This window comes from Tilletiopsis washingtonensis, assembly GCF_003144115.1.
Source record: "Tilletiopsis washingtonensis strain MCA 4186 unplaced genomic scaffold FA09scaffold_24, whole genome shotgun sequence".
Lineage (NCBI taxonomy): Eukaryota > Fungi > Basidiomycota > Exobasidiomycetes > Entylomatales > Tilletiopsis > Tilletiopsis washingtonensis.
Window position 1 is genome coordinate 320,662 of NW_020312021.1, and position 23,330 is coordinate 343,991.

Genomic DNA, 23,330 nt, shown 5'->3' on the forward strand with positions numbered 1-23,330 from the left:
CTCCGCACTGACGATGCCTTCAGTCGTTGCGACACAGGTCAATGAGAAGCAGATCTAAGAGCGCTGCGAGACATAGCTCTTGCCTCTGCAGCTGAGCCTCGGCGGCAGCCTCCGGGCTGTGGCGAGGCTCCACCACACTCCTTCCTGCCGTGGACCCATGTACACTCCTGCTGCGCGCGGTTTTCCTCCTTGTCACGCCCGCTATCTGTCTCTCTTTCGCAACTCGTCACCTTCGATGACCATCACCTCTCAATCCATCGCTCCTGCGCGCACACCGTTGGCGGAGGCGGAACGTCGAAGCGGCGCACGGTCTACATTTGCAATTGCAGAACGCGACGCCTCTGCTTGACTTCTTTTTGCTCGTCTCGTCGGCCACAGAGCCCCCTTGTTCCCTCACAGCTCCTCGCGCACGCGGCTGGCAACGGAGCTGGCCGCGCTACGGGCCTGGTCCACAACGCCCGTGCTGGCCGCTGCCGGCTGCACGAACGAGCTGATGCTGCTCGCGGCCTCGGCCGCAGCGCTGTACACGCTCTGCACGGCGCCCTCGGGCTCCACCGAGATACCCGCTGCGACCTTCTCTGAGCGCGTCGCCGAGCTGAACGACGAGGAGAGACTCGAGGCGCTCGATGCGACCGCAGCAGCGGCAGCCGAGACAGCGCTCGACGCGCTCGACAGCGGCGAGTCGCCGACGGCAGATGCAGCTGCCTTTGATGCCGAGGAGAGCGACGACTGCGCCTCCTTCGAAGCGGAAGAGGCGGACGCGGCAGCGCGCTTGGATGCGCTCGAGGCGGCGCTCGAGGCACTGGACAGCGGCGAGCTGCCGGCAGCGGATGCTGCGGCCTTGTACGCCGACGAGTACGAGGCTGCGGCGGCCTTCGCGAGCGAGGAAGACGAGGCGGACGCGACGCTGCTGGCCGAGCTGATCGAGGAGGCAGCGACCTTGGCCAGCGAGGACGACGAGGCCGATGCGACGCTGCTGGCCGAGCTTGCAGACGAGCCAGCGACCTTGCTGACCGAGCTGGCCGAGGCGGACGCGACGCTGCTGGCCGAGCTGATCGAGGCGGCAGCCACGGAGCTGAGCGAGCTAGCAAGCGAGCTAGCGGAGCTCACCACGCCACCCTGCGTGCCGGCGACTGCCGCCGTGGCACGTGATGCAGCCGACGAGATCCACTCGGCCGCATTGGTCGGCTCGACGTCCACGCCGGCAGCCGAGGCCACGCTGCGGCTGGCCTCGCGCGCCACAGATGCCGCACTGTCGGCGTACGGCGACGCGGCGTCGGCCACCTTCGCCGCGCCAGCAGCAGCGGCCTTGCCGATGTGGTTGTAGTCCTCCCGCGGTGCGTGACGGCCGGGCAACTTCGAGTCGGCGTAGGCTCCGCCGCCGACAGCAGAGTAGACGGCCTGCGCGGCATCTGCGACACGCTCACGGCCGGCCTCGAGGTACTCGCCAGGCGTCTCGGGCGACGGCGAGTAACCCGCAGCGGAGGCGACGGAGCGCGTAGCCTGGCGCAGGGCAGACGAGGCTGCGCTGCCCACGTTGCCACCTGCGACGTCGGAGTAGACGGAGGCCGCACTGGCACTGGCGTCGGAGTAGACATTGCCCGCTGCGTCGTACACACGCTGCGCGACGGGCGTCGTGGCAGCGCCAGCGAGGCTCGAGGCGGCAGAGGCAGCAGACTCGTAGGCCGAGCCGACACTCGACGTCGCAGCCTCAAAGTAGCCCGTCGTGCTGGGCTTGAGGTAAGAAGACGAAGCATCGGCGGCGGACGAGGCCAGCTCCTCGTAGATAGACCCAACGCTCGACGTTGCCGCCTCGAAGTACCCCGTGGTGCTCGGCTTCAGGTAGCTCGAAGACGCGTCGGCTGCAGCGGACGCCACGCTCTCGTAGACCGAGCCGACGCTGGAGGTGGCGGCCTCGAAATAGCCTGTAGTGCTTGCCGAGAGGTACGACGATGAGGCGCTCGACGCAGCAGACGCCAGGCTCTCGTAGACGGATCCGACGCTCGATGTCGCGGCCTGGAATGCGCCGGTGGTGCTCGGCTGCACGGCAGCTACGACGGACGAGTACACGTTGCCAGCACCCGACGCCGCAGCGCCGTATGCGCTCTCAATGTGCTCGCGCGCGCCCTCCGGTGAGACGGACACGCCAGCAGCCGACGCGGCGCTGCGCGCACTCGAGCGCGCCTGTCCTGCGGCACTGGCTGCACCCGAGGTGGCAGCACCGGCTGCACTGCTCGCCTGCGAGGCGACACGAGCGAGGATGCCCTGGTCGCTCGGCGCGAGGCCGAGGCGAGCACGAGCGGCGGCAGCAGCGCCAAGCATGGCAGCCGCGGCACCCTCAGTGAGCTGCTGTGCCACGTTCTGCACGTTGTCCGTGGCCTCGCCCACCGTGCGGCGCACGCCCTCGCCGCGCAGCTGCAGCGAGCCGCTGCGCGCGTACGACGCAAGCTCCGAGTCGGCGGCAGAGTAGAGCTTGGCCGTCGACTTGCGCAGCTCGGCGATGCGCGGCTCGAGCTTCGGCTCCTTGGCCAGGTCCGTGGCGCCGATGCCCGGGCGCACCGACTTCTGGCCCAGGCGCAACTTCTCGCACTCATCGCCGAACATCTCGGCGCGCACCTTGAGGCCCTTGTCCCAGCCGCTCCACTCCTCCTCTGTGGCCTCGAACTTGGCGCGCTTCATGGCCTGCGCGTACGCACGGCCTGCCTCATCGGCAAAGCGTCCGACCTCGGCCGTGCCCGCGGCAATCGCGGCGCGCTCGTCGGAGTCGAGCTCGTCCTGGTAGCTCTGCAGCTGAGCCTCGAGTGCCGCGTGGCTCTGAGACAGGCGCGTGCGCTGCGCCTGCGTCTGTGCGTTGCCGCTCTCAATGCGCTCCGCCAGTGTGGCGGAGCTGCTGTCGACAGAGAGCTTCTTGTAGGTGCGGTCCAGGCGCGCGAGGGCGCTCGCCACCTCGTCGTCGACGAAGCTCTCGGTCAGGGTGGCGAAGCGGTCCGGCAGATCGGCGAGGCGGCGGTTCCGCAGCTCGGCCACGCGCTCGGTGACTAGGCGGTACTCCTGCTCGATGAGCTTGAGCATGCCGGTCTCCCAGGCCTCCAGCTCCGTCTTGACTGTCTCCTGCTCCGCCGCAAGCTCGGCATCGAGGGCCGCAGCCTGCACCGGGTCCTCGTGCGAAGGCACCTTGCCCGTCACGGCGTCACGAGCCTTGTTCAGGCGGTCGATGATGGAGGGGTCATCCTGTGCGCGCCGAGCTGAGGCCTGCTGAGCGAGCCGAGAAGCCTCCTGCATCAGCCCCATCTCTTTGATCCCATCATGCGCGCAGCACAAGCACTCACGGCTTCCTTGACAGCCTCCTTTGCCTTGCTCTCGCCGTGCTGGCGCGCCTCGTCGGAGCTCGTCTTGGCCTTGCTGATGGCGTCGTTGCTCACAGCGCGCGCCTTGCGGTTGAAGAGATAGGCGAGCACACGGTCGGCCTGCGGCTGCACATAGAGACTGTAGCCACGGCGCGCTGCCGGGTCGACGTGCTGCCGGTGGAAGCGGTGCGCCGCCTTGGCGCTGGTGATCAGGCGCGGCTGCACCTGCTTGTTGTACAAGTGATACGCCTGTTGCGTCAGGCCGAGCGACAGAGCGCCGGCCTCGGTGAGATACGGGTGGACGTCGCGGGAGTAGATGTCGCGATAAGGCTTGACTGCCTTGCTCGCGGCTGCACGTGTCGCCCGTCAGCTTCGGATGCGCCGAGCAATGCGAGCGCGCCACTCACTGTCGAGGTGCGGCTGCACCGACTTGCGGTAGTGCGTGCGCGCGGTCTTCACGTGCGGGTCAACGTACTTGCGGCCCTGCTTCAGCGCCTGCTTGCGCAGCGGCTCGCCGTGCTTGCGCCACAGCTGCGCACCCCGGCGCTGCGCCGAGCGCACGTAGGGACGTGCCACGCGCGTCGCAGTGCGCACATACGGCGCCACGGGTGCCGTGTAGGGCTGCAGGTGCATCTCGACGTCGCGCCAGATGGCGGCGGCGTGCGGGCCGAGCGTCGCCTTGCCCTGGGCCAGCGTGCGGCAGACCTGCCGCGAGTCCCGGGGGTTGTAGTCAAAGGCGAAGGGCGTCGAGCTGCAGTGCCAGAGCGCGGCGATGAGCTGCGAGGCGGGTGTCAGTACTTGGACGTCTTCGCGTTGCGCCTGACAGCGGCTTACCGTGTAGAAGACGCCGACGCGCACGAGCAGGGCAAAGAAGAGGCCCTTCCATGTCGAGCGCTTGCGGGCCTGAGAGCACCGAGCACGTCAGCGATGCGGCCTGCTGCGCAGCCGGCGCGCGACTCACGGCCTGGGCCTCGTTGCTGCGGCGCAGGAGCGTCTGTGCCTGCGCGGGCGTGCCGGTGGCCGCGCTGGGGACGGGCGACGGCGCTGCTGCCCGCTTCTTCGGGGCCATGCTGCGGACCTGGCGGTGCGAAGGGTGGGGATGGTGGTGGTGCGGTGCAGAAGCTCGCTGCATCGCTGCGACCGCAGCCGCACTCTACTCGACTGCAGCGCGCGTGATCGCCAGCAGGGTGCGCGCCAGCGCAGCACGATGACGCAGCCAGCACATACGGCGCGCTTCCGCCGGCGCGCCGCGTGCCCCGAGTCCCGCGCGGCGCCGTGTCCTCGCCTCGGAGGCCTTGCTTCCTGCTTCACGACCCAGCCCACGACCATGCAGCTCGCAACACACTCTTCTTCTCTCAGCAAGCATGTACGCAGAACGAAGTGCGAGCCACCGATCCTGTGAGGTATAGCTGCTGCTGCATTCTGCCGGCCTGGGCTGCCCTCGCCGCGGCGGCATGCGAGTTTGCGAGTGAATCGATGTCTGGCCTCAACATGCTCGTCCACACCTGAGGACTTGGAGGCTCTGAACCACGGAAGCCCTCTCTGTATCATTTGCATGGATGTGTTCGACATTGTCTATAGTAAGGAAGTCACCTGACTCGCTTGCAGAGCAAGGACAGAGCCGGCCTGTGCGGCGGCGATGCCTCACTGCTGCTGTCTCTCGCGCGAGACCCGTGTCAGCGGTCGCCTGCCTCGAGGCGATCGACTTGATCTCTGATGTCGGCCTCCGCTCGATCTCTGCACGCTCATCAGCGACGGAGAGCCTCCGACGCTGCTGCGCGTGGCAGCGAAGTCTGTGCACGCCGACGCCGACGAGCTGCCTCGTCCCTCGAGACCTGCTGCAGGCTGACCAAGCACAGACCTCAGCGGCAACGGCTATCTGCAGCGGTGACACCTCTTGTTCGACGTTTCGCTTTCTTCCTTATGCTTGAGCGAGGACTCTCTTGCTCCGCAAGCGTCACGGCCGATACGCAGTCGCCTGATGTTCATGCTTCTCGTCACATTTGAGCAGCGACGCAAAAGGAAGGCATCGAGAGCCAAACGAGGCGCGCATTGCGAGCTTCCTGGCCGGTGGCTGAGGCAATGTGCGCAGAGGCTCGGTCTGCCGAGCGTGACATGTCCAGGTGACATGCCACATACTGCAGCGGCGGAGGAGCGGATCGAGCGCGAAGAGCGCCGCCTGCTGGCAGGCGAGCCGACGTGAGGCCCCGGGTTGCCGTGCGGACGCAAGTCGAGCCGGCCTCCGACGTCGAGCGAGCCGCGCACTACACCGCTGCGCAGATGCTGACCCGGTGCTGTGCTACCCCGGCTCAGCCACATTGTGGTGCTCGCCAGCACTGCCGGTGTGAGCTGTCGTGTTGAGCCTCGAGGCCGGCGAGACGGCCGCGCCACGCAGCGTGCGACAGCGAGGGCGAGTGCGAGGCCGCCAGGCGTGATCGCCTAGCGCTGCACGCCAGATGCTGTGGGAAAATGCGCCGTCGCCCAGCATCGGACCCTGCGGCGACGGCGGGCAGCAGCGCCGAGCGGCCCACTCTCGGGCGGTGCTGTGCGCTCCGCGGATGCACGCGCCGGCGTTCGCCGCTGACTCCGCTCTGCGGCGCGCATGCCATGTCTGCCGCTGCGGCGGCTGCGGCGGATGCGACGCTGGGATGCTGTCGCAGGGTGCAGGTGATGGCGTCGGGTGCGGCGCTGCGCTGCCAGAGGAGCAGCGCCCGGCAGCAGTGCAGGCGGGAGGGCATTTCCGGGCGACGCGCGCCTCGCGGCCGCCACACCTCCGCGCTGCGCCGCGCGTGCGCGTGCGTTCTGCACCCGAAGTGCCGCCGGCGTCGGGGCCGCCCTCGGGTCCGCTGGGCTGCTGCCGGGCGCCGCTTCGTGGTACGTTCCTGCGGCGGAAGCGCGCCGGCGCTAGAATCGCGCGCATGAGGGGCCAAGGAGGTGCAGCAGGCAGCGTCGCAGCCGTCGGCAGCCGAGGATGCTGCCGCAGCATCAGGCTCCTCTGACGCCGATGCTGCAGCTGCCGTGCGGCGAGTGTATGCCGGCATAACGCACCCTGTCCGCCCTCGACGCCGCAGCACCACCCCTCGACGTGCTCCGTCCATGGCTCAGCAGCTGCCGAGGGTGGCGCCGGCCGCTGTATGCTGCGTCCGCATCTCCGCCCGATGGCCGCAGCGGGAGCGCCGCTCGGAGCCAGCGCCGGCGGCACCGCACCTGCGCCCCGGCGTACTGTGGGAGCAGCACGGTGGAACGTCGACCCCCCTTTGTCCGAGCGTGGCACTCTCGAAGGCGGGCATTGGCCCGAGCGACGACGGTGGTGCATCGGACGGCGCTGCACCCACGCATCTGCATGCCGCCGTGCAAGCCATCTCCGAGCCGCAGGCGCCTCGACGCACGCCTCCGAGTTGGAGGCCTGCCGCGCCATTGTGACGCCCTCGTCCGGCCCTGTCGTCGTGTCGGCGCCCATCTCGATGCGCCGGCGATGTGCGTTCCGCCGCGCAGTGGAGCAATGGCCGGCGTCTGCTCCGACTCGGGCCCCTCAGCTGCGCCATGTCGTCTCCAGCTAGATGCCACTCCAGCCTTGCTCCCTGCCACTCTTCCTCGACGTTGCTGTCCCGCGGAAGATAGGCTCCAGCACGCGGCGCCGCAACGCTGGAATGGCCGATGCGCCGGGCGCACGACTTGCTGCAAGACCGGTGCTCAGGCAGCGCCGCAGACGCATGTTGGACATTCTCTACCGCTGCACCCACCGTGCGAGCAGCGGGCGTACCTCCTCCAGCCTGGTACGGCGCCGCCTCGGAATGCACCACGAGGCTCGCGGGGCCTCGGAGCGCTGTAGACAACACGCGATACCGACGCAGCGGCCTGGCCCAGCTTTTGCTCGTCGAGGCTATAAGAGCGTGGCGCTCTGAGGCTCCATCCTCACTCACCATCTCCTCCCCTCTCTCCTCCTCTCCCAGGCCGACATGAAGCTCGTCCAGTCGACCCTCCTCGCCGTCGTCGTGCTCGCACTCAGCGTGCGGGCCGAGTCCGAGGCCGAGATGCGCGCCAAGGCGCCCGCCCGCTACACCAAGTTCTGCGCCGAGTACAAGACGGCCTGCATGGCCGTCGCGACCGAGGACACGGCCAAGGACAACAAGGCCGAGGACGTCAAGTACACGTGCTCCAAGACGTTTGGCAAGCCCAGCACCAAGTACCGCCTCGCCTGCTCCGCCAACGGCGTCTCGTACCAGGAGGCGGCGCTCAAGCGCGTCGGCCTCGGCGCCGCATCCACCACCACTGCTGCTGCGTGAGTGCCGAGGATGCATGACGCCGATCTTTGCGCTGACGCCTCTGCAGCTCCACCATGACGACCATCACCCTGACGACGTCGACGTCGACGTCGACATCGACGACTGTTGCAACCAGCACGGTGTACGACGACCCGACGCGCCGCAGCTTCAACGAGGAGGGCGCGGCGGACTACATCGTCGGCCGCTCCGAGGGCGCCGAGCGCCGCGACCTCAAGACGTTCTGCGCCGCCTACGTGGCGTCGTGCAAGACGGCCTGCCGCGCCGCCGGCTCCAAGAGCAGCGTGCGCACGTGCGAGGCACGCAACGAGCTCAAGGGCCAGTACTCGCTCAACTGCCGCTGCGCCAACAAGAACATCCGCACGCAGACGGCGCTGATCAGCATGGCAAAGGAGATGAACCTCGTCGAGGTGCCCGGCCCAACGGTCACCGCCACCTCGACCTCCGTCATCGCCGAGGTCACGGCCACGGCGACGGAGACGACGACGGTCGTGCACGTGCCGCGCCCGGCCATCAAGAACACGGACTATTGTGCCGACGGCGCGTGCGACTGCGTGCGTGGCTCGGGCAGTGTCACCTGCAAGTGGCGCCTCGTCGCTCCGGGCATCGGCGGCCTGGCCAGCTCGTACAAGGCGCCGTGCAACGGCAAGATGCAGGTCGACATGATCGGCGGCGGTGCCGGCGCTACCAGGTTCCAGGGCTACTTCTCGTCTGGCGCAGTCATCTCGCGCACCTTCCAGGAGGTGGTGGAGGGCAGCGAGTACACCATTCAGCTCGGCGGCACGGGCCAGAGCCAGTACTACAACGGCGCCCCGACCGGCGGCTGGCCGAACGGCGGCGACGGCGCCACCGGTGGCTCGGGCGCAGACCTCGACACTGCCGGCGGCGGCGGCTCCACTGAGCTGCAGACGAAGGACAAGAACGGCATCATCGAGCGCGTCATGGTCGCCGGCGGCGGCGGCGGCAACGCCGGCAAGCAGAACGGCGGCACCGAGTCGACGTGGTACGGCAAGCTGCAGGACGGCGCCCACGAGACCGAGACGCAGAACGGCGGCACGGGCACCAACGGCGGCGGCGGTGGCGGCGGCGGCCTGATCGGCGGCGTCGGCGGCGACGGCACGGGCGGCTACGCCGGCTCGAGCACCGACACGGTGTCGGACAAGCGGCCGCCGTTCACGCTGGGCCAGATGGACATCACCTACACCTGCGCGATGGCCTGAGCCGTGGCCCCTCCCTCCTCCTCATTCCCTCCACTCATACCACCCTCCCTCATGCGGGCTCTCCCGCACACCCACCTGTCTCTTCTACTCACCTCACTCACGGCCGCGCGCCGCCTGCCGCTCCGTCACTGCACACAGTACCCTCGCGCCGCGACGATATCCATTCTATCACCAGTGCTCCCTGTCTCGCGTGCGTCTGGCCGTGTGCCGCGTCTTGCCGGTGGAGAAGCGTGTGGCGCGGCCGAGCTGATGGGAGCGAGAGAGAAGCAGAAGCGGCGGGGTGGCGTAGCGGGTGGCAGCGTCACGTTCCCACGCCCTGGCGCGTGCGACTGGGCGCATTGCCGCTGATGCGGCAACTTGGGCGCCTGGAGCGCGCCCGGCTCCGGCAGCGGCTGGGCCGGACGCGGGGTCGAGAGCGGCCGTGTCACTTTCAGGGGTGCGCCTCTCTCTCCTCCTCCACCATCCCACCCACTCATACTGCCGCACGCCATGTCCTTTCCGCGCCCATACAGCGGCTTCAGTGCCCAGCTACACCTCCTCGTGCTCGAGGCGCCCGGCGTGCTGCGCGTCTCCTTCAACCGCAAGCCCGTCAACTCGTGGATTGCCGAGTGCGTCGTGGCGCGCGGTGCGAGTGCAGTGCGAGCATCCGCGGCTGACGCAGGCACGCCCGCAGCATGTGGCAGGAGCTCGCCGCCATCTTCCGGCACATCCAGACGGACCCCGAGGTGGGCGCCGTCGTGCTCAGCGGCGAGGGCCGCTGCTTCACTGCCGGGCTGGACTGTGCGTCTCTGCCGCCTCGGTGCCGTCGTGCCTAGCTCACGCTGCTCGCAGTGACGGCCGCGGGCATCGCCGCCGCGACTGAAGGCGAGACGGACGTGGCGCGCAAGGCATACAAGATGCACGCGTGGCTGCGCGACCTGCAGGACTGCCTCACCGCCATGGAGGACTGCGACCGGCCCATCGTCGCGGCCGTGCACAGCATCGCCTACGGCCTGGCGGTGGACCTGCTGTGCTGCGTCGACGTGCGCTTTGCCGAGGAGGGCGCGCGCTTCTGCATCAAGGTGCGTCTCTCTCAGCACCTGCTGCCTGGCCGAAGCTGACGCGCCAGCGAGCAGGAGGTCGATGCTGGCCTGGCGGCCGACGTCGGCACACTGCAGCGCTTCCCAAAGGTCGTCGGCAACGACAGCGTGGCGCGTGAGCTGTGCTACACGTGCCGCGAGTTCGACGCCGAGGAGGCGCTGCGCATCGGCTTCCTGAGCCGGGTTGTCAAGGGCGGCCGGGACGGCGTGCTTGGTGAGTGCTCTCGCCGATCTCGGCGGGCCCAAAAAGCGGCTGACCCTCGCTTGTCAGCGGCGGCAATTGAGAGCGCGGCGATGATGGCCACCAAGGCGCCGATTGCGCTGCGGAGTACCAAGCGGCTGCTGCTGCATGCGCGCGACCACAGCGTCGACGAGGGCCTCAAGTACACGGCTGTGTGGAACGCGGCCATGCTGCAGAGCGAGGACATTCCCGTCGCGGTGAGTCTGCTAGCTTGGGCCTCGTGCCGCTCCGAGATGGCCGCTGATGGCTGCTTGCGCGAATCGTAGATGCTCGCAGTCATGCAGAAGCAGACACCGACGTTCGCCAAGCTCTAGATCATCAGGTGAGGCAAGGAGAGGGCGTAAGGAGGCAATATCAGTCATCAGCGACCAGGCTTGCGACGACTTAGTCAGGCGCACGCAGAGAGTGCAAAGAGCGTGGTCTCATTGTCGATGAGGCAGAAAGGGTGGTATACGAAAGGAATGTGGTGGCAGAGGCAACGATGTGCGGCCTCAGCGCATCGGGCGTCCGAGGCGCTGCGCATCCATCTCGCCCGCCTCGCGCCGGCCCAGGTCGACATCGAAGCCCAGGCCGCGGACGTCGTCGTGCGCTTCTCGCCGAGCGTCGCTGCGCACGGGCCGGATGCTGTGCTCCTGCATGCTGGCACCTGCGAAAGCGTTGCTTGGCGCGGTGAAGGCGTACGTCTGGCGCGCAGGGCTCTTGGGCGGCAGCGCCGGGCGGTCGAAGAGTGACGCGGCCGCGAGCGTCGTGCGCGCCATGATGTTGCGCGGATGGAAGGCTGAGCGTGGCGTAGCGGCCGGCTGCTCGGGACGCTGCAGGTCGATGGACGCAAAGCTCTTCTCGCCGCCTTGTCCTCCGGCTGGAGGTGCCAGCGAAGCAGCTGAGCGCGCTGCGTCGGCGGCGGTGAGAGCGCCCATGATGCTGATGGCGTTCCGGCGCACATGCGTCATGTCGAGGCGGTAGGCGCGCGGCGTCAGGCCCTTGCCGAACGTCGAGTTGACGTGGTTGGAGCAGAGCAGCGAGGCGGCAATGCAGCCGAGATGCAGGAAGACGACGGAGAAGATGGCGCTGTACAGCCGCCGCAGCGCCAGGCGCTCGTAGCGGAACAGCTTGCCCTTGCATCCCGGCAGCGAGGTGCGCGGATAGCAGGTGCGAGAGAATGTGGCTTGGTCTGGGGCGCCAAGATCAGCAGAGGTACGGAGCGCCATGGAAGGACTGCAACTTACGTAGCGGCGTGTAGAAGCCACAGCAGTGCAGCTGAGGAGCGATACGGTCAGAAGCATGCCGGGCAGGCTCGCTGCGACACTCACATTGTTCTGTATCCGCAGACGATCAAGGTCGTCGAAGTAGCGACTCCACGCCATGTTGAGCTTGCGGTCCAGACGCAGGTTCTCGCGCTTGTAGCTCGAGTAGCCAACGACGAGCAGGCTGACGAGCGTCGGCCATAGCAAGAAGGCGTACAGCGAGAGAATGGGCCGGCTGTTCAGGATCGTGCCGCAGAGCCCGACCACGGCGGTAAGCAGACAGAGGAACGATGCCAGTGTGAGGACTGGTAGAGCTGGGTCAGTCAAAGTGACACGCTGCGCAGAGAGACAGACGCACAGATCAGGATGTCTGTGTCCACGACAGCAGAGACGTCGGCGCGCTCCCACGAGCGCGACCATGTCAACAACGAGCAGATGAGGCCGATGGTGCCATAGATGAACAGCTGCGAGGGCTCGCCAGGTCAGCCAGGAGTTGGCCCAGCTGTGCGCGCCTTCACTCACCACGATGACGCTGATAAACAGCACCCACTTGAACGTGTTCCACCGCGCCTTCCTCTCCGTCTCCTGGCAGAGCGGCTGTCCGACGCCCTCCTTCTCCGGCCGCAGCGTGGAGACAAAGCTGGCGTCGTCCTCGATCTCGACCTCCTCGCGCTTGAGCGCCAGGAAGCGCAGGCCGTTGCGCGTCTCGGCGAGCGACGTGCGGCTCTTGCGGCGCGAGTGTGGCTTGTGGCCCCAGTCATCTTCGTCCTCTGACGCCGCATCGTAGCTCAGCGTCGGGATCGTCGTGCCAGCGTCCTTCTCCTTCTCGCCGAAGCTCCACATCGAGCCGCGTCTCCCTCCTTGTGTCGAGGCAGAGGGCGCAAGAACAGGCATCGAGAGACGTGAAGAGCGAGCACGCGACATGTGGGCGCCCTCGGGGAACTTCTGTGACCAGCGCAGCGAGGCGCCGACGTCTGCGAGGGCGCTCGAGGCGTGCGAGGGCGCCAGGAGGGAGGCGAAGGAGAGCGACGAGGGCGCGCGAGAGGGTGCCACGCTGCTCGGCACCGACAGCGCTGCACCCGCACGGCTGTCATCAGCGACCTGATGTCCGCCGACGGACGGAGGCACAGAGGCCGTGTCGAAGGCTGAGGCGGTCGAGGACTGCGGTGAGCGCGGCGAGGCGATCCAAGCCTGTGCGCGTCGGTCTTTGGACGCGGGCGGCTCGTACGGCAGAGCCTGCACATGCCACGCCTCGTCACTTGAGTCGCTTGACCGTCTCTCCTCCACTATCTTGGTGTCTGCTGCTGCTCGGCGCTGCGTGCTGACGCGGCGCGTCGGCAGGTCTTCGTACCACGAGCTCGGGTGCACGTTCTGCTCGAGGATGATGTTGCCCGACTGGATCACGCGAATCGTCTGCTCCGGCAGCTCCTCGTCTTCGTCGCCATACCCGTCCTTGTGCGACGTCTCCATGCGCCGAATCTTCTGCTCCTCGTCGGACGACGCCGAGCTCTCGCCGCTCTCGAGTGCAATGGGCGGCAGCAGGCCACTCTCGCGTGGTGCGGCTGCGCTGCGCGAGCGGAACCAGCCATCGGGCACTGCAGGTACGCTCGGTGCCGTCCAGCCGGCAGCAAGACTGCGTACACGCTCGCCAAACGCCGAGGCGCCGGCGCCGAAGGAGAGGGCGCTGGGCCGCCGCGCATTGGCACGCACGGCCTCCTCGAAGCCCGGCAGCTCGGCCAGCGGCATGACGGCCGCAACGCTGGGCTCGCGCAATCGTGCCGCCCAGTCACGGTTGCCGCTGGGCTGCGCGGGCAGCGGCGGCAGGATGCGCTCCGAGATCTCCGACGCCGAGGGCGAGAAGGTTGACGAGGCGACACGCCGGCGGATCGACCGCGGCGCCGAGTGGTGCGAGCCGGACGTGGAGCGCCCAGAGGCGGGCACGTTCTTTGCACCAGCAGAAGAGGGCGTGCTGGGCATGCGTGGCGAGGTAGAGGCGGCCTCGGAGGCCGTGACTGAGCCTCCTCGCGAGGAGGCCACGCGTCGGCGGCTGTACGACATGGCGGCAGGCGGGATGGTGGTGGTCGAGACGGCTCAGCGAGCACTGACGGCTACACAAGCGAGCGGAAGTGCAGTGCATGTTTCATGCCTAGCCCGCGCCAGAGCAGCAAGAGCGTAGACGTTGAGCAGGTGTGCGTCACGCAGAGGCGCGCGCCTGACGCCGGCCGTTGGACGCGCCAGCCGCTCAACGGCCCGCACGCTTCTCGGCGCGGCGGCGGCTCTGCGGCGCCGAGCACTGCCCGCGGCATGTATGCCTCGGCGTGCTGCCTTGAGGCTGGCCATGATCGGCGAGTGCTTGGGGCACGTGTGCAGGTGTGACGGTGTGGAGCGAAGCGAGGTGGAGCAGCGAGGAGGGCCATGGGCGTGGGCGTGTTCCCACGCGCAACGTGCTTACGTCAGCCGTTTTTGGCGGCGCCGTCCAGTGCGCGCGGCGGCCGCCTCGTGCTTCTTCCTGCCCGCCGGCGCCGCTCTTGCTCCCCCACCACACCCTCGCACCAGCCATGACGACGCTCGCCTCCACGTCGGCCGCACCTGCACCCGCGGCGCCGGCCGTGCGCCAGGTGCCCATCGTGCTGCGCACGTCGCTCGCCACGCTGCAGATCCCGCAGCAGCCGTACCTCGTGCCGCTCTCCTGGCGCCGCACGCAGCTCTCCACGCTCGTCAACCGCCTGCTGAGCCCGGGCGACGCCGCCAGCGCCGCCAGCATCCCGTTTGACTTCATCATCGACGGCGAGCTGCTGCGCGGCTCCATCGACGCCTGGCTCGCGGCGCACGGCCGCACCGAGGAGGAGACGCTCGACATCGAGTACGTGCGCAGCACGCTGCCCCCGCGCTTCGCCAGCAGCCGCGAGTGCGACGACTGGCTCAGCGACATTGACGCGCGCAGTGACGGGTGAGTGCGGCGTGTATGTTTGTGTAGAGCCTTGCACTTACCCGGCGTCCAGGCTCTTCCTCACCGCGGCGTACGACTCGACGCTGCGCCTCTTTGGCGCGACGGGCACCGAGCCGCTCCTGACGCAGCGGGTGGCCGCACCGGGCGGCCTAACGTCGGCGCGCTTCATTGGCTCTGATGCGGAGCAGCAAGTCCTCGCGACAGGCATGGACGGCACGATCCACCTGCTCTCCCTCTCCTCCACGTCCGCTGGGCCCGAACAGATGTACTCGGCCACGCACGTCGCCAGCGGCGCGGCGCACGGCGGCAGTGTGCGGGCGCCGCTGTGCAGCCTCTCCGTGCGCGGATCGCAGGCGCTGGCTGCTGGCTGGGACGGCTGCGTGTCGCTGTGGTTGCCCACGTCGCTGGCCGCACGCAGCGACGCCGACGAGAGCCGCTCGAAGAAGAAGCGGCGCGCCGAGCGCGGCGTCGCGGCGCCCGAGGGCGCACGCCTCGAGCCGCTCGCGACGCTGTGGCACGCGCCGCCCAACGCCGGCGTGCCGAGCGCAAACGCGCGCGTCGGCGGCGTGGTGTGGGGCGCAGAGGGCAAGGCGTACAGCGCAGGATGGAACGGCAGTGTGCGGGAGTGGGACGTCGATTCGCAGAGCGCCAGCAGCAGCAAGGTGCGATACGTCTGCTCACATCGCCTGCCGAGCAAGGAGCTGACAGTCGCGCGAAACAGACTTCGGACAAGGTGCTGCTCTGCCTCGACCACATGGCCGGCAGCGCGCCGGTGCTGCTCACTGGACACGTGGACCGCAGCATCGGCATCTGGGACATGCGGCTCAGTGCGTGCTTTTTCTTCCTCTCTCGCATTCCACCTGCTGACCCAAGGGCTTTCGCAGACGCAGCAGCAATCACTCTGCCTCTCGCCTCGGCACACAGCGCACCCGTCAGCGCCGTGCGTGCGCATCCGAGCAGCGCGCACCTCTTCGCCAGCGCCAGCCACGACGGCAGCGTCAAGCTTTGGGACGCGCGCTCGCCCAAGGCGGCCCTGTTCGCGCTCTCGCGCCCGCCAGCCGCGTCCGGCGAGGCAGCGGGCAAGGGCGCGGAGAAGGAGAAGGTGCTGGCGCTCGACTGGACGAGCGATGGACAGGCCATCGCCAGTGGCGGCGAGGACAAGCGGTTGACGCTGCACCGGGGCGAGGGCATCGGGCGGGAATGAGACGCCAGAGTGCCAGTCATGCAAGGATAGAAACGTCCTCGAGACAGACTTGTGTGAGCTGTTCATTAGAGGGACACGCGCTGGAAAAGGGGCCGTGGAGAGAGCAGAGAGCTGCATCGACGAGATCACTTGCGACCGCCAGCAACGGCCCTCGCTGGTGCTGTGCCCTTGGCCTTACCAGGCGCCGCCTTCTTCGACTTGCCGCGTGCCTGATCAGAGTCCAAGTCGTCAGCATGCCCGCTCCTCGCTCCTGGGAACCCGCAATGCCACTCACCGCGCGCTTCGAGACACAGTCGGCGCAATACCAGGTGCCCTGTGGCGGCTTGAGCATGCCGACGCACCCGAGATGGAACTGCAGCAGAGTGTGCAATCAGCGCAGGCCCCGGCGCACGATGGCAGCGCATGACGCCCAGCACTCACCCACTCGCGCTCGCAGTCGTCGCCGTCGCAGCCGATCATGTCGCCGTAGCTGACATTGTCGCACCAGCAGTAGCGCTTCTCGCCCTCGCCCTCGGACTCGTCCATGTCTTCGTTGGTGACGCGCGGGCGGCGCGCACGCTGCGGGCCCATCGCCGGCGTCGCATACACCGGCTCAAATCCGGGCGGCGGGCCAAGCGGCGGCGGGCGGCGCGGCTCCTCGGGCAGCGGCGTGCCGCGCACCGCCTTGGCACTCGATTGCGCCGTCGCCGCGGGCGCGGCCTTCTTCTTGGGCGGCCGCGAGGCGCTGCTGGACGCGGCGGCGGGCTCGGCGTCGGCCTTGCGCTTCTTGGGCGTCGGCGCGGCCTTGTTCGGCGGCGTCGCGGCGGGCGGCAGCGCGGCAGAGCTGCTGGCCGAGGCGCTGGTGCTGCCTGCCGCGCCGCCGGCCGACGACGTGGGACGTGCCGCCAGCCGCGGCGGCTGGCCCTTCTTGGGCTTGGCGGCGGGCGTGGGCGGCGCGAGGCCGATGGGCGTGCCGTCGGAGAGGTGGCCAGCGATGTGCGACGGCGGCGCGGCGAGGAAGGGGGCCAGCGTCGGCTGCGCCTGCAGCGTGGAGAGGAGCGAGGTGATGTAGTTGGAGTGCGAGATGATCTGCATAGAGGTCAGGGTGAGCACAGGCAGCGCGAGTCAGAGAGGGCAAGGCGGGCATCGGGCTGCCGAGAGCGGCGGTTCCGCAGGCACGCTCGAGATGTGCAGCTGTAAGAGCGCAAAATCAGAGCTACGCTGCAGTTTGCGGTGCTGTGCTGCCACGCAGGTATTCTCGCCTGGCACGAATCGTCATGCTCAGCGCTCGGGCGCTGCCATCAGGCGAGCTTCACTCGCTCTGCCACACTTGCCTCTCTCGCACCACCATGTTGCACACACTACTCACCGTCTCGGCCGTGTTGACGGCGACGCGGATCTTGTCCTCGCCGCCCATCTTGTACGCGCGCGCCTCCTCGGCGCACTCCTTGAGCGCCAGCAGGCGCTCGCCGGGCTCGACGCGCGCGTCGCGCACGGCGGCGCTGAGCTGCGCCAGGCGCGCCGTCAAGCCCGCCAGATGCGAGCCGAGCACGGCGTCGAGCTCGCGCAGGTCGCTGAAGGAGCGCGTCAGGTCGAGCGGCAGGGCATCGAGGGCGTCGGCGTAGGCGGCGAGCGTCGTGTAGAGCTGCAGCGGCGAGGGCGCGGGCGAGGCGGCGCGCGCGGCGCTGGAAGAGGGGCGTGACATGGCAGAGCAACGAGGTGTGATGTGGCCAGGCCGGCGTGAGTGTGGCGGGTGGTGGACGAGAGGCAGCAGGGCCACGATGAGGAGCCTCGGTGCGGGGCGGCGCCGCACGTGGAGCGCCGGCGGAGGCGCGCGTCGGGCGGCGTCGGCCGAGCAGCGCCTGGCCGCGCCCAGGGCGGCGCGCGCGCCTGTTGCTCGCCTGAGGGCTGCTGGCGGTCGCGTCGTGTGCAGTGCGCCCCGCATCTTCCTGACCACGACACCCCGGCCGCCCGCTCCCACACACTCCACACATGTCCGCGCGGAGCAGTCCTGCGGCAGCGCCCCGTGCGGCGCGGCGCAGCGCTGAGTCCGACGACGACGGCGAGGACCTCGTCGCCGGCGGCCGCGGCATCGTCGCCGGCAGCGTCAGCGGCAGCGCCGACAGCTCCGAGGAGGAGGACGACGACCCGGAGGAGGCGGCGCGCGTCGCCGCCGGCTTCATCGTCGACGACGAGGACGACGAGGAGCAGAGCGGCGACAGCGACGCAGAGAAGAAGCGCAAGCGGCGGAGGCGCAAGCAGAAGCGGCGGCGGCAGATGGGTGAGTCGTGCGCAGCAGGCACGTGCAGCGACGGGCGCTGACATCGCGCACAGCCGAGGATGAGGAGCTCGACGAGGACGACCTCGACCTGTTGGCCGAGAACACGGGCCAGCGGCGCCGGCGCGACGAGCGCAAGCTCAAGCGCTTCCGCCGCGGCTCGGCCACGCCCGAGCGCGGCGCCGCCGCTGCGCAGGACCTGAGCCGCATGTTCGACGATGACGACGACGAGATGCCGGCGCCGTCACGTCGCCGCGCCACGGAAGACGACGATGAGGACGACGAGGAGCTGCCGTCGGCCGCCGACGCCCTGCGGCATGCCGCCGACGCCCGCGCGCGCCGCGAGCTCGCTGCGCCGGCGCCCACGGGCTACGAGGACGAGATGGAGGACTTCATCGACGATGACGATGACTCGGACATGTCCGGCTCCGAAGTCTCGGACTCTGAGCGCGAGGCACGCCGTGCCGCCAAGCGGGCGGCGCGCAAGGCGGAGCGCGCAGCCCGCCGCGCAGAGAAGGGCAGCGGCGGTCTCGACCCGGCGCGCGCCGGCATCGACCAGGAGGCCTGGGAGGAGCTGGCGGACATCTTTGGCGACGGCGAGGACTTCGCGTGGGCGTTCAAGAAGGGCGACCGCGAGGGCGTGCCGGGCGCAGAGGATGACATGGATGAGGCCGACGACGTGCAGGAGGAGAGCAAAAAGAAGGTCGAGTTCAAGGACGTGAGTGGGCCGTGCGAGGCATTTGTGGCCCGGCGATCTTCGCTGACGCCGCGCGCAGATCTTCGAGCCGGCTGCCATTAAGGAGCGCATGCTCACCGAGGAGGACGACCGCATCAAGCGCGCCGACATTCCCGAGCGCTTCCAGCTTGCGCTGCCGGGCGAGGAGGGCCTGCAGCTGCTGGAGCGCACGCTGACAGAGCTCGAGCTCGACGAGGCGGCCAAGTGGGTGGCGCCGCGCATCTCGCTGCGCTGCCAGCGCCTCTTCCTCGCGCCCGACGGCGAGTTTACGCAGATGCTGAGCGTGTGGCAGATGTGCGTGCGCCGCGTCGTGCAGCTCGTCATCAACGAGCACCGCGACGCCATGTACCTCTTCGTGCACCACCCCGACGAGATCGAGATGCGCGGCGAGGACGCTGCGGGGCAGCGCACCGTCTACCAGCTGCTCAACCGCCGCGACCTGCAAGGGCTCGTCACTGCGTGCCTGCGCTTCAAGACGCTGCTGGCTCGGAAAGAGAGCCTGCGGGGCACGTTTGAGCGCATGAACGAGGACGACGTCGAGATGCAGAACCTCCGCAGCGACTTTGACCGCATGCTCGATGCCGCCGAGTCGACTGAGGAGGTCGGCGAGGTGTCCGACTGGCTCGCGATGGTCGCTGGTCAGCGCATGCGCGACGTGCAGGCTCTCGAGGCAGGACCCAGCGCCCTGGGCTTCAAGCGGCCGACGCTCGTCAGCCGGTACGAGCGCGTCAAGAAGACGATCGCCGTGCAGTTCGCGCGCCGCGCCGCCATGCCCTCGACGCATCTGGCGAAGAACTACCAGTCCTCCACCGCGGTCCGGCCGCACACGTGGCAGGACCCGCAGGAGGAGCCAGATGCGCTGGCGCCCGAGTACCTGCGCGAGGAGGACGGCCTGACCACGACGGAGCGCCTGCTCGACGACGCCAAGCTGCTGCTGTCGCACGAGATTGGGCGCGACCCGACGCTGCGCCACGAGACACGACAGCTCTTCCGCTACTTTGGCGTCATTGACGTGGTGCCGACGGAGCGCGGCGAGTCAAAGATCGACGAGGAGCACCCGTACTACAACTTCAAGTACCTCGGCAGCAAGCCGGTGCCGGAGTTCCGCGAGGTGCAGGCGGGCCACGACCCTGCCGTGCTGGCGAACCCGGTGCAGTTCCTCATGATGCTCGAGGCCGAGGAGCAGCTGCTCGTCAACATCACCATCCGCCTCATGCCGCACCAACTCACGGGCTTCGAGCGGCAGCTGCGCGTCATGTACGACGGCGACGGCAGCAGTCCGGCATCGGCGGCGTGGTCGGACTTCCGGCAAGACGTCGTGCACCAGGCAGTGGAGGAGTTCCTTGTGCCGACGGGCCGCGCATGGGTGAAGGAGTGGCTGCGCGAGGAGTGCCGCGAGTGGCTGGGCAGGGCGTGCGAGATGCAGCTGGGCCGCGTGAGTGGCCAAACACGACTGTTCCTGCCGCTGTATGACTGACGCTCTTCTTCCGCGCAGCGCATCGACTGCCGCCCATACGAGTCACGCAGCATGCTTGCCAAGGCTCGCACGTCGAAGCTCAAGAGCGCACAGATGTGGACCGAGAACGACGACGACGAGGCTGACGAGGACGAGGCGGAGGAGCGTCTCTCCTGGAGCTCACCCACCGTCATGGCTGTGTCGCACGGCATTGGCGACCCGCGCATCGACCGCACCAAGGTCGTCGTTCTTGATGCGCGCGGGCACCTGCTCTACTCCGACACCTTCGACGGGCTTAACTTCCCGCGCAACCAGCACGACGCGCCGCAGACGCTCGACCTGCCGGAAGGCGTCATCGCCACTCCGCGCGATCGCGAGGCACACGAGGCACGCTTGAGATTCATCGCGCTGCTCAAGAAGCGGCAGCCAGACGTCGTGGTCGTGACCGGCTTCAGTCCGCGCACTGTCGGCCTGCGCGCGCTCGTGGAGATCATGGCGGAGCGGGCGCACCGCGAAATGTTCGCGGCGAGCAAGTTCTCCGATGAGGACACGAACATGCAGCTGGCGATCGACGTCATCTCTGTGCACGACGACGTTGCGCGGCTGTACCAGCACAGCAAGCGCGGCGAGGAGGAGCACCCGTCGCTCGACGTGCTGTCGCGCTACTGCGTCGGCGTGGCGCGCTACGCCCAGTCGCCGCTGCAGGAGTTCGCTGCGCTGACCGAGGACGAGCTCGTGTCGCTGCGGCACGACGCCCACCAGAATCTGCTGCCCAAGGAGCGCCTGCTGCTGCACCTCGAGCGCACCATCTCGGCTGTGACGAACGAGCTCTGCGTCGACATCAACCGCGCGGCGCACGACAACTACTACGGCGCGCTGCTGAAGCACGTCTCGGGCCTGGGCCCGCGCAAGGCCGCTGCGCTCGTGCGCGCTATCCACTCGAGTCTCGAGGGCACAGTCGTCAACCGCGACAGCCTGCTGTACGGCTCGCCCGACTCGGCGCTGGGCCAGGCCGAGGAGACGCAGGCGATCCTGACCCAAAAGGTGTGGCACAACGCCTGTGCCTTCCTCACCATCCGCACGGCGCGGCGACAGGAGCTGCAGGGCCGGCCAGACGTGCTGGACGCCACGCGCATCCACCCGCAGAACTACCGCTACGCGCGCTTCATTGCCTTTGACGCGCTGCGCAAGACGGAGGAGGACAAGGAGGACGGCGACCACCAGTCGCAGTTCTGCCGCGAGCTGCTGCGCGACGACCGGCGGCGCGAGCGCGTGCAGACCATCGACCTGGCCGACTACGAGCGCGCCCTGCTGGCCGAGCAGGCGGCCAAGGGCGAGGCGCGCGCGCGCAAGCTGACGCAGCTCGAGTTCATCGCGCGCGAGCTGGTGCAGCCGTGCCGCGACGAGCGCAACGACTACGCGCTGCCGACGCCCGACGACATGCTCACGGCGCTCACGGGCGAGACGGAACGCACGTTGCGCAACGTCGACGTCAATGTCACCGTCGTCAACATCATGATGGACTCGATCATCGTGCGCCTCGACTCGGGCATGGAGGGCACGATCAACGGCGAGTACCTGCACCTGGGCCACGAGCACTACGAGCGCACGGGACAGCGCCCGCCGCGGCTGCGCGACATTGTCAAGAAGGACCAGGTGCTCAAGGCGCAGATCATCGACCTCGACAAGGCCACGCTGCGTGTCGAGCTCACGGCGCGCCCCGACCATCTGGCGCAGATGACGGCCGGCGGCAACGCGCGCGCGGTGCGCCCCGACCCCAAGTACTTCAACATCGAGCTTGACGCCAAGGCGCGCGACCGTGCCGCCAACGAGCGGCGCCGGCGCACCAACATGCGCAACACGCGCTCCATCGTGCACCCCAACTTCAAGAACTTCAAGGCCGGCCAGGCCGAGGAGTACCTGGCGAACCCGGCGTTCGAGATCGGCACAGCCGTGGTGCGGCCGTCGTCCAAGGGCAACGACCACCTGGCCGTGACGTGGAAGGTGGAGGAGGGCGTGTACCAGCACATTGGTGAGTGCCGTGCGTGCTCGTGATGTGGCAGCTGCTGACGCGCCTCGCAGACGTGCTCGAGCTCGACAAGGAGAACGAGTACGAGCTGGGCAAGGTCCTACGCGTCGGCAACATGGGCACGTACTCCGACCTCGACGAGCTGCTCGTCGGGCACATTCTGCCGATGGCGCAGATGGTCAAGCAGCTCGTGCACCACGAGAAGTACAAGGGCAGCGAGGAGCAGCTGGGTGCGTTGCGCTGCGCAGGAGACCGGCTTTCGCTGCTGACGCTCACATCTCCTTGCAGACCAGTCCCTCATCAGCTTCACGCAGGCGAACCCGAACCGCAGCGTGTACGGCTTCTCGCTGGACCGGCAGCGGCCCGGCATGTTCTCGCTCGGCTTCAAGGCGAACCGCGAGGCGCCGATCCAGCGCTGGCCGGTGCGTGTGCTGCCCGGCCGCTTCAAGCTGCGCGACGCCGACCAGCTGCCGGACGTCAACTCGCTGTGTGAGTGGTATGCGCTGTGCTTGGTCCTTGTGCTCCGCTCACGCCTTGGCCCCTCAGGCAATTCGTTCAAGACGCAGTACACGACGCAGGCCAGCGCAGCCCGTGGCGGACGCACGCCGGGCCACCTCGGTGCCGCAACGCCGCGCGGCGCCCTGGGCCAGAGCTACGGCAACTACGGCGGCGCGACGCCTGCCGGTGCCGCGACGCCGGGCCGCTACGGCGCCTATGGCGGAGCAGGCGGCGCCACGCCGATGGCCGGCGGCCTCGCGAGCCGCACGCCGTACGGCGCCGGCATGGCTGCGGCGCCCGCACGCACGCCGATGCAGTATCCCGTCCCCTCTGCCGGCGCACCACGCCCCGGCGCACCGCCGGGACCGCCGCCGCGCATGCCGCCGCCGAGTGGGCCGATGGGCTACGGCGCCCCGCCGCCGGGCATGGGCATGGGCGGCGGCATGCCGTACGGCGCCATGCCGCCGGGCCCCCCACCGCCAGCGCCAGGGCCGCCGCCGGGCGCGCCGCCGGCGCAGCAGAAGAGCGGCTTCATCCACCCCGACCGCCTGGTGCAGCGCAGCGGCGGCGGCGCCTTCTAGCCTGGCATGCGATTCCCTCCCACCCTCCCACGATGTACTTTCCGGCTGCGCTGCAATTACGATTCTCCCTCAGAGCAGCGAGGAGAGCGGTGCCCAAGGGGAGGGCGTGGGAGCGCGGGCGTGGGAAATGGAAGGCGGCCGAAGCGAGACGCGCGGCACCCGAGTCCCGAGCGCCGCGCACGACACTTTGGCGGTGCGAGCTTGC

At 68.9% G+C, this 23,330-nt stretch overlaps 6 protein-coding genes across 6 annotated transcripts; 3 read left to right on the top strand and 3 right to left on the bottom strand.

Moving 5' to 3' along the window:
• Positions 1–393: 393 nt before the first annotated feature.
• On the bottom strand, positions 394–4,416 carry FA09DRAFT_341416 (hypothetical protein; the record flags this gene model as incomplete). Its single annotated transcript, XM_025744449.1, has 5 exons — positions 394–3,231; positions 3,330–3,697; positions 3,755–4,124; positions 4,182–4,250; positions 4,309–4,416. 5 exons carry the CDS (start codon positions 4,414–4,416, stop codon positions 394–396), a joined length of 3,753 nt encoding a protein of 1,250 aa, XP_025595493.1.
• A 4,923-nt stretch (positions 4,417–9,339) lies between these two features.
• On the top strand, positions 9,340–10,484 carry FA09DRAFT_301976 (ClpP/crotonase; the record flags this gene model as incomplete). Its single annotated transcript, XM_025740386.1, has 6 exons — positions 9,340–9,458; positions 9,524–9,630; positions 9,682–9,911; positions 9,966–10,143; positions 10,201–10,367; positions 10,437–10,484. 6 exons carry the CDS (start codon positions 9,340–9,342, stop codon positions 10,482–10,484), a joined length of 849 nt encoding a protein of 282 aa, XP_025595494.1.
• A 177-nt stretch (positions 10,485–10,661) lies between these two features.
• On the bottom strand, positions 10,662–12,257 carry FA09DRAFT_301865 (hypothetical protein; the record flags this gene model as incomplete). Its single annotated transcript, XM_025740380.1, has 5 exons — positions 10,662–11,341; positions 11,397–11,427; positions 11,481–11,719; positions 11,773–11,878; positions 11,937–12,257. The coding sequence occupies 5 exons, from the start codon at positions 12,255–12,257 to the stop codon at positions 10,662–10,664; spliced, it is 1,377 nt and encodes a 458-aa protein (XP_025595495.1).
• Positions 12,258–13,945: 1,688 nt separating this feature from the next.
• Positions 13,946–15,606, top strand: FA09DRAFT_332374 (WD40 repeat-like protein). The gene is made up of 4 exons (XM_025743427.1): positions 13,946–14,364; positions 14,417–15,026; positions 15,086–15,191; positions 15,249–15,606. Exons 1-4 carry the CDS (start codon positions 13,973–13,975, stop codon positions 15,566–15,568), a joined length of 1,428 nt encoding a protein of 475 aa, XP_025595496.1. The 5' UTR covers positions 13,946–13,972; the 3' UTR covers positions 15,569–15,606.
• Positions 15,607–15,615: 9 nt separating this feature from the next.
• On the bottom strand, positions 15,616–17,284 carry FA09DRAFT_363124 (hypothetical protein). Its single transcript, XM_025745555.1, has 4 exons — positions 16,917–17,284; positions 15,989–16,636; positions 15,843–15,920; positions 15,616–15,777 (listed from the first exon to the last, which is right to left on the bottom strand). The coding sequence occupies exons 1-4, from the start codon at positions 17,250–17,252 to the stop codon at positions 15,694–15,696; spliced, it is 1,146 nt and encodes a 381-aa protein (XP_025595497.1). The 5' UTR covers positions 17,253–17,284; the 3' UTR covers positions 15,616–15,693.
• A 216-nt stretch (positions 17,285–17,500) lies between these two features.
• On the top strand, positions 17,501–23,125 carry FA09DRAFT_363125 (hypothetical protein; the record flags this gene model as incomplete). Its single annotated transcript, XM_025745556.1, has 7 exons — positions 17,501–17,828; positions 17,882–18,543; positions 18,602–19,996; positions 20,057–22,049; positions 22,100–22,276; positions 22,335–22,535; positions 22,593–23,125. The coding sequence occupies exons 1-7, from the start codon at positions 17,540–17,542 to the stop codon at positions 23,123–23,125; spliced, it is 5,250 nt and encodes a 1,749-aa protein (XP_025595498.1). The 5' UTR covers positions 17,501–17,539.
• Positions 23,126–23,330: the final 205 nt, after the last annotated feature.

What these genes read in the sequence shown, in the direction of transcription:
- FA09DRAFT_332374 (XM_025743427.1), top strand. Translation starts at nt 13,973, where the DNA reads ATGACGACGCTCGCCTCCACGTCGGCCGCACCTGCACCCGCGGCGCCG. An exon ending in ATTGACGCGCGCAGTGACGG is followed by an intron (nt 14,365 to 14,416) that starts GTGAGTGCGGCG and finishes CCCGGCGTCCAG; the next exon opens with GCTCTTCCTCACCGCGGCGT. An exon ending in AGAGCGCCAGCAGCAGCAAG is followed by an intron (nt 15,027 to 15,085) that starts GTGCGATACGTC and finishes CGCGCGAAACAG; the next exon opens with ACTTCGGACAAGGTGCTGCT.
- FA09DRAFT_363124 (XM_025745555.1), bottom strand. Translation starts at nt 17,252, where the DNA reads ATGTCACGCCCCTCTTCCAGCGCCGCGCGCGCCGCCTCGCCCGCGCCC. An exon ending in CCGTCAACACGGCCGAGACG is followed by an intron (nt 16,637 to 16,916) that starts GTGAGTAGTGTG and finishes ACCTCTATGCAG; the next exon opens with ATCATCTCGCACTCCAACTA. An exon ending in ACGACTGCGAGCGCGAGTGG is followed by an intron (nt 15,921 to 15,988) that starts GTGAGTGCTGGG and finishes ACTCTGCTGCAG; the next exon opens with TTCCATCTCGGGTGCGTCGG.